This window comes from Leguminivora glycinivorella, chromosome 9 (assembly GCF_023078275.1).
Source record: "Leguminivora glycinivorella isolate SPB_JAAS2020 chromosome 9, LegGlyc_1.1, whole genome shotgun sequence".
In the NCBI taxonomy this organism is placed as follows: Eukaryota; Metazoa; Arthropoda; class Insecta; order Lepidoptera; family Tortricidae; genus Leguminivora; species Leguminivora glycinivorella.
The window spans coordinates 6,768,677-6,781,829 of NC_062979.1; the positions used below are offsets into that span (position 1 = coordinate 6,768,677).

At 35.8% G+C, this 13,153-nt stretch overlaps 1 protein-coding gene across 2 annotated transcripts in view; it reads left to right on the plus strand.

Annotated features, from left to right (window-relative positions):
- Positions 1–13,153, plus strand: part of LOC125229299 — a 92,969-nt gene that overhangs the window by 51,861 nt on the left and 27,955 nt on the right. Inside the window, exon 2 of one of the 2 annotated variants that reach the window (XM_048134099.1) lies at positions 4,228–4,292. The exons of the other annotated variant lie outside the window; for it this stretch is intronic. Coding sequence (XP_047990056.1) covers positions 4,280–4,292 — 13 coding nt within the window. The 5' untranslated portion in view covers positions 4,228–4,279. The remainder of the gene's footprint in view (positions 1–4,227; positions 4,293–13,153) is intronic. 2 annotated transcript variants of the gene reach the window in all.

The window sequence follows — 13,153 nt, forward strand, 5'->3', positions numbered from 1 at the left end:
GTGACTTTAAATATGTGTACAAAGCGCGAGAACTTAAAGTGTTATCTTGATAAGGGATAGGGATAGGGATAGGGATAGGGATAGCGATAGGGATAGCGATAGGGATAGAGATAGGGATAGTGATAGCGATAGCGTTAGCGATAGCGATAGCGATAGGGATAGGGATAGGGATAGAGATAGGGATACGGATACGGATACGGATACGGATACGGATACGGATAATATGGGTATCGTTAGAGGGATACGGATAATCGGTCGGCGGTCTCTTACAATCAATGTGCTCTAAGACGATCGTTGTTTGCTTGCTTGAAGATTACGTTTGCGATAAGTATAAGCAAAATGTAAAAAATTGTAAGGGATAATAGAAAAAAGTACTTTTTATCCACCGATCATAGTGTCGAAATACGGGCTATGTGGGATGTTTATAAAGGTTTCCCCAGCGTATATAGAATTACCTACGCTGTGGTCGATGTGTAATATTTCTACAATCATTGCAAGCAAAAGTATTATATGCAATCGAAATAATCGCAGATAAATATACCTACAGAGAAACCTAAGGATCCAAATGAAAATCTTAATGAATACTTTTATTGCGCGGGCGAAGCCGCGGGTAAAAGCTAGTAATTAATAAAACTTTTAATTTAGATATCAATCAAAAGTTCGGACAAGTTAACTGGTAGCGGATATGACCTTATAAAATTGTGATAAATTAATTATACATTTTTGCTTGAGTTTCAGCTTTTATACCATCATGCTTCAGTAATTTAATTTAATTATTTTATTTACACAATTTTATAGAACCATATTTTAATGAAAAGCGTTTTATTTCATCGTATTTATATCACGAATATTACCTACATATTAAGTAAAAAAAAAAAAAATTAAGTACTTAAGTAATATCACACACACAATCCACACATTCCACAATCCGAAAACTTCCAAAAAACATCAAGTTTAAATATCAATCTTACGAAATTTATGGCAGATAACTTGTTAGTTATTTTATATTTGAGTTTGATGTCTTTAATGAATTAAAGTTATTTCATTTTATCAATTGAATTCTGAGCAAAAGTTTGGTCCTAACTTTTACAATTCGTCTCATGTCAGTCAGCAATTGGACACTTGAAACGTTAGAAATTATTCATAAAATCGAGAAAGAATTACCAAGTTTCCAGTCTCCAAAGTTTTCTGTAGGTAACTAACGTTGAAGGGCACTACTAGTAAGGAGTCTACTTAGAAGTGTAAGTACAGACAAGTTGAGATTATTATTAAAGTTTCAGTTTCATCATCATCATGTCAGCCCTTTATCGCCCACTGCTGAGCATAGGCCTCTCTTCTAGTAGGTACGCCATTTATCCCGGTCCTGAGCTAGTCTCATCCTGTTGTGACCCGCACCCGCGGTTGTGTGTGTGTGCGGATGTCGTCCACCCAACGACCGGAGTTTAGTTTCAGTTTAGGCAGATCTGTCTATTGTAATCTACAAATGGGGCATCTCACAAAAAGGTCTTCGTCTGGGATGACTGGGATGTCACACCTGTGGCAACTATCTGATGCATTAAGTAAGAAAACAACTCACCAGGCACTTAGTTTTTATCAGTTTATCTTCTACATTTCATTCCATGGTCTACCCTCAGAGCAGGCTCTGGCAATTAATGTGCTAATATTCTATAAAAAACTACAGCTGTATTTTTGAATTGAAAACTAATTATTATGACATTAATCTGCTTGACTGAAATTAATAAATAGCATCGGACACAATTCTCGAATGCCCCAAATCAAAGAATTTTTAACGACTTTTCTAATAACTCTCTTCACAGTTTCATATATTTACGACTGCTTTTCAGGCAGGCAAGCATGGTCGCGCGATAAATGATAAAATATCAGGCCGTCTCTATCGCACTATCCGAAAATCTCTGCTATGAAAGTTAAATAAACGTGTAACGATGATTAAAATAATGTAGTCAATATCCTTAATTTGTAAGTCAATATTCTGATGGGTTGTGTAATATTTTAGTAATTACTGAGATATATCGGTATATCTGCCGCTAAAATATACGTTGCGTCGTCTTAATGTAGATCAATAAACATACGAGTACAATCGGACACATCAACAAACATGACAAATTAACATGTATCACATCATAAACAATTCACGATAATCAAATGTACTGAGGAATCAATCGCGTGACCGGCTCGTATTACGGGTTGTTGAATAATGCCGCGGATGGTTCAGGCGTGGCTTTTAACTCTGCACTCTGGTAAAGGTTTTAAGCTGCGGTAAGGGGTTTTTTTAATGATGGGAAAAATATTGAAGAACCAGTGACCTTTTGAAATAGTGCAAATAAATTATAGGATTAAATTAGCGCTGAATAATGTAGATTGATGAGGCTTGATTTTTTATAAACTTACGATAGGACAGGATTGACAGGAAGGAACGGAACTGAACCGGTTGATGTGTCAATCCATACTAATATTATAAATGGGAAAGTGTGTGTGTGTCTGTTTGTTTGCCCGTCTTTCACGGCAAAACGGAGCTACGAATTGACGTGATTTTTTAAGTAGAGATAGTTGAAGGGATGGAGAGTGACATAGAGTGGCTACTTTTTGTCTCTTTTTAACGCGAGCGAAGCCGCGGACAAAAACTAGTTTCTGTATAAATTCACCCGTTCCGAAGCGTCATCTAGTTTTAACCATAGTGTAACTGAGATTACTGAGTTGATAAACATCAAACGAAATGCAGAATGTAACGTGATGATAGATGCGACAAAACCTAATAGTCATGCATTTAGTTAATATGGCATTATTTTATAGGGTTTTCTACCAAAGATAATTTTTCAAAGGTTACTTAAGGAAAAAATGTTGTTCTGTAATTAGTATAGGTAAATAAATTATTCACAACAATTATTTTCTAATGTATTTTCACTAAAATCTACATCGATTGTATCAAATCTTAATCCATATTAATGACTTCGGTTGCCACGATGCCGCACAGCCATTGACATTTTGAGTGCAATGAATATTTTATCAGTCAGCCTCCCACGGCTGTCATCAAATATTGATGCAATATCTTAGCTAAGACAAGATTAGATATTGCTATTTTAGTTAACTTGCGAAGTGCGAAGTGGCCAGAGTCACAAGGTCAGAATATTCAGAATCTTGTGCTGAATTGTATCTAAGTCGAACTTACCCGCTAATCTTCAAATGATAATTCTGACAGCCGAAATTTGTTCCTTGGCGCTAAGCTGATACTTATTACAAATGAGATTTTCCTTCATATTTTTATTACGAAAACGTTCGTATTTGTCATGCTAGTTCAGACAGTGTCAGTACATATTGTACTAAGACTGACTGAAATAGCATGACACCTTCGTACGTTTCCGTAAAAATAGGAAAATCTTTTCGCACTACATCTGTTTGTCATTTTTTTTTTCATCTGTAACTTGCGAGATGTTTGAGCTAGCTCATTTTCATGTCACGCTTAAGCTGATATCCTTTATTGAAAAAAAGTAAATTGAACTTTTAATTAAAATTTTCGAGAAATTGTAGAAAACTTTCTGAGGATTTATGAGTAAAATCAAAATGTATGCCGTTAGTGCCGTTATTTCTGAGCTACAGTTACGAGCTTACTAGCTATATATAAGTTTCTATATACATTAAGACCTCTAGAAATGGAAGTAGTTATCCATAATAATATTATAAATGGGAAAGTGTGTGTGTCTGTTTGTTTGTCCATCTTTCACGGCAAAACGGAGCGACGAATTAACGTGATTTTTTAAGTGAAGATAGTTGAAGGGACGGAGAGTGACATAGGCTACTTTTTGTCTCTTTATAACGCGAGCGAAGCCGCAGGCAAAAGCTAGTCTGTTATAATTAAGAACATAATACATATACAGTACCTAATAATAAAAACAACCCCTACCGTACTTCAACTTCCATATCTGAAAATAATTATTTCACGTCGTGAAGTAAATATTAAGTACTAACAAAGCATGTTTAAAATCCAAATACACATTAACAAGCATGTTTAATACTAATAAACTACTCAACTAAAATCCCTTGTACGTATTGCATGATTTCAAGGGTTTGTTTTCCCATTTTAATTCACATTTAACCGGATTTTTTATACCTTATTCTACAGAATTGGGGTATAAAAATAGCTGGTTAACTGTGTCGTTATTAGGCATAGCAATGTCAAGTATCATGAGATACTTTTTCTTTTATTTGCAGATCGGGCTTGTTTTGAATAGGACGTGTAGAGCTGGCTTCAGCGCGCGGAGATATGAAATTAATAGGTAATTAATTTTTTGCCCATAAGAGGAAAGAGATGACCGCTTCTTTATATAAATTTTGATATCCGTTTTCTCTTTAGATATTAAGATTAAGAAAACACATAATTTATAAGCAACAAGTGGCGTAAAAGTTTTTTTACATACGTTATTGCACATAAACACTCACTTTCTTTCATAAAGTGTCAAGGTAGATTGGAAGTAATAAATCAATAATTTTGCCTCAACTTCCGTTCCTAAGTCACGCATAGTTTCAGTTTATTTCGATCACAACACGCGATATTTTTAGCCCCTATGTGCGTGCAAGCAAAATTTGCGGGTCACAACTGGATGAGTCTAGCTCAAGACCGGGACAAGTGGCGTACTAGAAGAGAGGCCTATGCACAGTGGGCGATAAAGGGCTGATATGATGATGATGCAAAATTGGATTTGGATGACACTTTGAAAGTTGTCTTATGAGCAAGAAAGTTTTAGGTTTGTAAGTTATGCAAGGTTTAAAAAATAGGTTCAATATTACTCCTTGCCAGAATTATTTGAATTGAAACAAAAAACAATCTTCGTTCGGGTTATTTTATTAAAAAATATAGAAATGAAGAATCTATATTATATACACTATACTTCTAAATTATTATCTACACATACCATAATGCCATAAGTCAAGGAAAGGTGCACACAGAAAAAAGGAGTGTACAAGTTTCTAGTGGGTTGGCAACGCGCACGTGACACTCTTTGAGTTGCAGGCGTCCATAGGTGACGGTGACCGTTTTCCATCAGGCGGACCGTATGCTTGTTTGCCACCAACGTAGTATTAAAAAAATCACCTTAAAGTTAACGGAATTCAATAAAAACACGGTGTAGAAGCCCAAATATGACACTTTTATGTGTCGTCTTAAAAACATTGTTCAAAATATTGACAAACAAGCGACATTCTTTTTAGCATTTAGTACCAACACGATTTCACTCATAGCTTGTGGTATATCGTCACTACTTTTAAAAAAACTTGTATCTTCGTCTGTCAATGAAAATAAAATTGTAGTAAGCATGTATGGAATGCATATAGACTTACTTTTAACTTTGAGGAGCAGCGTGAGATACGAGATTTTTTCAAAGTAGTGACGATATAGCCACCAAACCTCCCAAATCTGTATTTTCGGCCAAATACAATCTGGGTGTATTCAAGTCAAGAGTGAATAGGCTATTACTGTCTCTTTCCATCAGGTGCGACTAAGGTCAAACACTGGCCAGTTTATAATAAATTAAAAGTAACCTACGTGCCAAATTTGGAATCTTTAGCACCAGCGGTTTGGGCTGTGCGTTGATTTGAGTCAGTCAGTCAGTCACTCAGAACTTTGCCGTTTATATGTATATTTAGAAGATAAAAAAAACTACCCTCCCGGCTACATAAACACAGACAGGTAGATACACACCACAGTGAACGTGACATTCAACCAGTTGTCCCAGTGACACGACACAACAAGTACAACATGTCTGACAATATAGAAGCCGTACAAGCTGCAATCATATCGATCAGCTAATGAATGCAAGCCGCGTCCAGTCTACCTTTTGTTTTCAACAAAAACTTTTCACGCTGGATGTTTATTTAATAACCTTCATTAAAGGTGTGGATTATAGGTTACACTGAACAACTTTGATACAGAAAAGAACTTTGGAAACTGGTAACAAAGCATTGGCTGTTATATGCACTTTTTGGGTATCTTTGACAATTCTATGATAGATTTTTTTTGTTGTTTATGTAATTCACCTTGCCCATATATAATATTCTTATTCAGTACCTGGGCGACCGAGCTTTGCTTGAAGTTCTATTAGATTATGCGACGTTCTTGCCAATGTCACTTCTTCCTGTTCGCAATTCTGGACAATCTGAATTCTACGCAACTAGTATTTCACCTCATTCGCTATTGTGCACAGTTATTACTTGTGGACAGTGGCGATTCTTCCTGTTCGCAATTCTGCACATTCTGAATTGCACACAATAGGTATTACGTCTCATTCGCACAGCCATTATTTGTGTACAGAATAGTTTCTTCCTATTCTCAATTCTACGCAATCCGAATTCGACGCAATAGGTATTTCACCTCATTCGTTATTGTGCACAGTCATTATTTGTATACAGTATAGTTTCTTCCTATTCGCAATTCTACACAATTCGAATTCCACACAATAGGTATTTCGTCTCATGCGCTTTTGTGCACAGTCATTATTTGTGTACAGTATACTTTCTTCCTATTCGCAATTCTACACAATCTGAATTCGACTCAATAGTATTTCACCTCATTCGATTTTATGCACAGTCATTATTTGTGTACAATCTCGTTCTGCACAATCTCAGCTTCGTCAATCCCCGCAAACACGTACACATAGAAACGCAGAAATCTCCTTACACGAGCTATACGTCGCTGAGGAGTTTCGTTATGATCTATTATCAGCAGTTCTACTTCATCAAATGTCACAATGTGAACTATTATAGCATGACAAATACGAACGTTTCCCGAAAAATACTTTTAGTAGTAATTATTTAGTAAATATTGGCCTATACCTATAGTCAGCAAAGGTTCGATTTTAACATTTTGCTTACAAGATATTGATTAGATTTAATTTATATTGAAATTGGGTGTTAAAATTGAATACAGTGCCTGTAACAAGGTCATCTGACACCTGTTATATTTACTGAATGTGTATAACGGTAGTTAATATTAATAATGCTATTTGGAGCTTTGCCTACTCTAGTGCGCCGCGGAAGGTACTTTCTGCGTTTCTATGTGTGCGTATTTGCGGGGATTGAGGAAGCTGAGATTATGCAAAACAAGATTGTACACAAGTAATGACTGTGCATAAAATCAAATGAGTTGAAATACTATTGGGTTGAATTCAGATTGCGTAAAATTGCGGATAGGAAGAAAGTATACTATACACAAATAATGACTGTGCACAATATCGCATGAGGCGAAATACCTATTGTGTGGAATTCGAATTGTGTAGAATTGCGAATAGGAAGAAACTATACTGTATACAAATAATGACTGTGCACAATAACGAATGAGGTGAAATACCTATTGCGTCGAATTCGGATTGCGTAGAATTGAGAATAGGAAGAAACTATTCTGTACACAAATAATGGCTGTGCACAGTAGCGAATGAGACGTAATACCTATTGTGTGGAACTTAGATTGTGCAGAATTGCGAACAGGAAGAATCGCTATTGTACACAAATAATGACTGCACATAATAGCGCATGAGGTCAAAAACTACCGTGTGCAATTCAGAATGTGCAGAATTGCGAACAGGAAGAATCGCCACTGTCCACAAGTAATAACTGTGCACAATAGCGAATGAGGTGAAATACTAGTAGCGTAGAATTCAGATTGTCCAGAATTGCGAACAGGAAGAAGTGACATTGGCAAGAACGTCGCATAATCCGTTCTATTTTATTGTAAAGGAAAATGATGAAAATTCTAAAATGCGCGTTTCCCAGGACGTAAGACTAAGCCAGATCGATTTTTCACTCCGGAAAACCCCCACATAACCACCGAAATCGTTTATGTTTCCCAGACCGCCGGTATATACTCGTAGGTATCCATACTAAAATGGGAAAGTGTGTGTGTCTGTTTGTTTCTCCGTCTTTCAAGGCAAAACGGAGCGACAAATTGACGTGATTTTCTAAGTGGAGATAATTGACGGGATGGAGAGTGACATAGGCTACTTTTTGTCTCTTTCTAACGCGAGCGAAGCCGCGGGCAGAAGCTAGTACATATGTCAATAAATAAATATACGTGAATTTCTCGTTTAAAAGTATTACCCCCTTATTCATAAACGTACACTAAAGTTATCAAGCCGATAAAGTTCGTTTGTTCCATTCCGACGTATTGGTGTGATAGAAAGGGACAAACGAACTTTATTGGCTTGATAACTTTAGTGAACGTTTATAAATAAGGGGGATAGACTCTATTATATTCAAAAGAAGTACCCACAACCTGACTCCATAACCTTGCATATAAAGCTCATATCTATGATAAACCTGCATTCGAGTGGTCGTGACAGCTTGCAGCGACCTTGAACGGCACGTTGTTTGCACGTGCGCTATTTGCATAGACAACATCTCTGTGGTTGGCTGCTGTTGCTAGGTTACCGTCCGGGGAAATAATGGGCTGTGAGCAGGCTATTGTAGATTGTAGTTTATGTAAGTAATACATTTCATATAATTAATTGAAATACGGTTGTACTCACGTTATTATATCGCTATTGCTGCGACATGTTTCGGGCCAATTCGGAGGCCCCTCTTCAGGCGTATAGGAGTTCACGCGACGGCTAGACTCCGCAAATTGAACGCGCCGCTCGCCGCTCCGCCCGCTGCGCGCCCTGATAATAACGTGAGTACAACCGTATTTCAGTTAATTATTTGAATATGTCTCACGGAAGTTTAACGTGTATAATACATTTCATATTTAAGCAAAACCACATTATATTGCTTATTTCAATATTTTTTTTATACTACGTCGGTGGCAAACAAGCATACGGCCCGCCTGACGTAAAGCGGTCACCGTAACCTATGGACGCCTGCAACTCAAACAGTATCTCATGCGCGTTGCCACCCCATTAGAAGCTTGTACATTCCCTTTTGCTGTGTTAAGTACACAGAAAAAACCGCCTTCAAAAATAAGCGCGTTACAAAACACGGAGAAACTAAAAAGCCAAAAATAATAAACCTTTCAATTCAGATTTCTTATCGTATTGCAATAAGCTAAACATCCAAATTATAAACAAATCAATTATTTTTGTAGTCGGTACCAGACCTGTTCGTCGCCTTGCTATTGCCTGTTTGCCCCACCCAACCATACACAGGCTGGTACCGACTCCAAAAATAATTGATTTGTTTATAATTTGGATGTTTAGCTTATTGCAATACGATAAGAAATCTGAATTGAAAGGTTTATTATTTTTGGCTTTTTAGTTTCTCCGTGTTTTGTAACGCGCTTATTTTTGAAGGCGGTTTTATTTTTTGTTAAAAAGTTTATTTATTTGTTGATTTTTAGTGGTTCCTAGTGATATTATATGTATCAGTCCGAATACATGTACAGTAGTGAAAGAATTATCCTTTAACTCCTAACCATTGAGGAGTTGACCTTCCATCATCAGCTCAGTTGATTTTTAGTGGTTCCTAGTGATATTATATGTATCAGTCCGAATACATGTACAGTAGTGAAAGAATTATCTTTAAACTCCTAACCATTGAGGAGTTGACCTTCCATCATCAGCTCAGCCACATAAAATTATTACCATCAGACGTAAATACTGGTGTACCTTTGAAAAATAGACTAAAAACATTACATGTGCCTATAACATTTGAAGAGTTCCCTCAATTTCTCCAGGATCCCATCATCAGACCCTGACTTGGTGCCAATGGGACCATCTCGGGGTTATACCGGTTCGATCAAAAAAAAAATTTTGAAAATCGGTCCACGATTCTCGGAGATATCGAGTAACATACCTTTTTTGAAGTCGGTTAAAAAAGGAGTGTACAAGTTCCAAGGAGGGTTCGGGTTGCCGACGGACGACGGACAATAGACGGAACAAGTTAGTTCCGTAAGTCCTCCCGTCATCAGCACACCACACCCTCGTTGAGCTCTGGCAGCCTTACTCACCGGCAGGAACACAACACTATGAGTAGGGTCTAGTGCTATTTGGCTGCGGTCTTCTGTAAGGCGGAGGTACTACCCCAGTTGGGCTCTGCTCTAGATTCGAGCGAGACGATATCCGCTGTGCTGTGCCCTACCACACAAAGCGGAATATCATTCGCTATGCCCTATCTACAATATTATTTAGAACTGAATTTTTTGAAGGTTGGTGGTGACCAGAAATTTATGACTATTATCATGAGGGCGCTTTATTCTGATGTACGCGGTGACAGTTCAGTATAGTGTGAAGAAAATAGTGAAATGAAATTCCGCAACATGGCGCGTAGGCTACTTGCCTTCTAGTCTAATCAGCTTCTTTTTAAGAACTGTGAAAACGAATTTGAACGACTTGTTAATATGAAATTCATATGTAATCGAATTGAGTTACGTCACGGTCAATTCAGTTACTTTATATATTTCTACCTGACTTATTAAATAGAAATTGGATTTAAAAATAACTTCTGTCTATGTTTTTCGTATAATTATCTGATGCTTTATTTCGTGCATGGTATAAAATATTTTATTTTTACTAGTCACGTTCCCTTTTCTGGTCAGGCTTTGAATAACTAATACGCACACATAACTAATAAGTACGCACACACATACATTGACCTAATGATAATTTTATTGTAATCCAATTAAATTAATTAATTATTGGAAAACCCTCAAATATATTACAGAAGTCTACGCATTCATTAACATACGAAGCGTAAAACGTAAAATACTTAATTAACGTTTTTGCTAACGGCTAGCAGAATAGTACATTACATCAGAGGCCGGGAAAATGAGGATTTCCGGCCAAGTGGGTATATACCGGATAGGGATACGAGGCCGGGAATCCGTTTTCACGCCGAGGCATGTATAGTGCTTTTCTCAAACATACAATGAAATAAAAAAAAATGCTCTAAAGGACAATATTTTATAAAAAAAAGTTACTTTGCAGGCGTAGGCCTAAAAAATTATATGAAATCCCTTTACAGTCCTCTCGAGTTGTTGCGCCCAAAAAGCGATACTTCCCAGCCCATTTTAAGGAACGTAAAGACAATATTTCATTGCATGTTTGAGAAAAAAAGTTTTTTATATGGAATTAGTACAAGTGACGTATCGTGCGATGTTAGAATAAGAAGAATAGAATATTGTGATGAATCCGGGTTACATTTTAACGAAACAGCAAATGTTAGTCCTGTGTCCTTTTTAGGGTTCCGTACCGAAAAAGTACAAAAGGAACCCTTATGGTGACGCTCTGTCAGTCTGTCTGTCTGTCTGTCACATTTCTAAATATCTCCAGAATTACTTATGCTATCGACTTAAAATTTGGAATAGTTATGAACATTGTTAACTTCTACAAGTTGAAAGTATTATTTTTTTAAATTGAATAATATTAAGTATAGAAAATGGCCAATATGCAAGGGGGGTAAACTTTAAATGTCAAGTTACTAGGTCAAGTGGGGTATCGTTAGAAAGACCTCAAACTGTAGATATCAAAGCTATTTTTTTATATATTTTTTTTAGTAAAAAAAATGAATTATGAAGGAAAATGTAAAAAAAATACCGCCCCCCCTTATCTCCGAAGTTTACCAACGAAAAATTATGAAAATTTTACGAAACATTGGTTTTATGCCAAATATTACAGGAAAAATAAAGTCGTGTCTGTATCTTGGAAACTTTTTTTTAATAAAAAAAAAATTTCAGATTTTAACTTTTAATTTAATCACCCTTGCATATATATATCGTACTTCAAATTAATACGAAATTTTACGTAAAATATTATCTTTCAAATAAAGTAAAAATTGTCGAAATCGGTTAACATTATAAAGAATTATCCTTGAAAATCGCGCAAATTAGTTAGTAAATTCACCGAGAGATGGCGCTATACCTATACTTCTGGTCACGTCTTTAAAGTTATATTAAGAAACATGCGATTATTTTAACTGCTTAAAGTTTTTACGGATACGGAACCCTCGGTGGGCGAGTCCGACTCGCACTTGGCCGGTTTTTTTAGATTATTTCACTTCTTTGAAAACGAAAAACGGTATGTGATTTTTTTTTACTATAAACTTAATATTTCACATTCCCATTAAAGGACTTTGGATACATGCCAAATCTCGCGCGTTGTAGCCGCACTGCCTCGAGTATATTTGCTTTGTAGCCTGACTAGGCTAGAGTTAGTTGCATTGCGTGCATGCGGCAAGTGTGGCCTTGACCGAGTGCATGTGTTATACAATTAGGTGCAAATTATCATAATTATGGTAAACTGTTTTCTTACGTCATTAGTGACATGGTAATTTGATGTTCATAATAAGGGATGATAAGTTAGTAAAATCCGCTTACCTAATAATTAAATACTACGATAACTTTCACTAAACTTAATAATAGTTGAATAATCATCAGTCTCTTTGTAATAAACCCAATGTACCTACGTAATAGTTATTTCCCGAAAATTGCTTATTAAATACATATGACCTTTCACTGAAGCTTACCCAGCTTTTGGTCATGTAACCCTTTCGGGACGCGCGAACGAATGAGCTTTAAGGGGTGTGTAATGATTGGTATAACTTTTTTTGGTATAATAACACTTGATATAACAACATTTCGTATATATTTATAGAATATAATCACTCATTTGACATAATTAACTTTTGGTATAACCACAAAATATCTACTTTTATTTTGTATAATCATTATTTCGTATAACACTTATTTACAATAACCGTTATATGGTATAACTATCTATTGATATACGACTAGTATAATATAACTAGCAAACAGTATAAAACATTTCATGAATTAATTTTATTATTTTTTGAAGGGATCACAGTTCTAACCTAACCTAACCTACTTTTCTGATAGCAGTACATATGTTTAAGGGTCACAGTTCTAACCTAACCTAACCTATTTTTGTGGTAGCAGTGCGTTGTGTGTAGGGGTCACAGTTTTAACCTAATCTACTTTTCTGGTAAATGATGGATCTAATTTATTGTACAATTGTTTTTTATTCTAATTGTGCTTTAGAAAGAATTTGTGTTATACAATGTATTTATTATCGGAAATAAGCATTATACTCAAACTATGTTATAATTAATGTTATTCGAAAAAATGATCATTATATTAAATAATAATTATACAATTTGTTAGTATATTATTTGTTGTTATATGATTCAATAATTATATCAA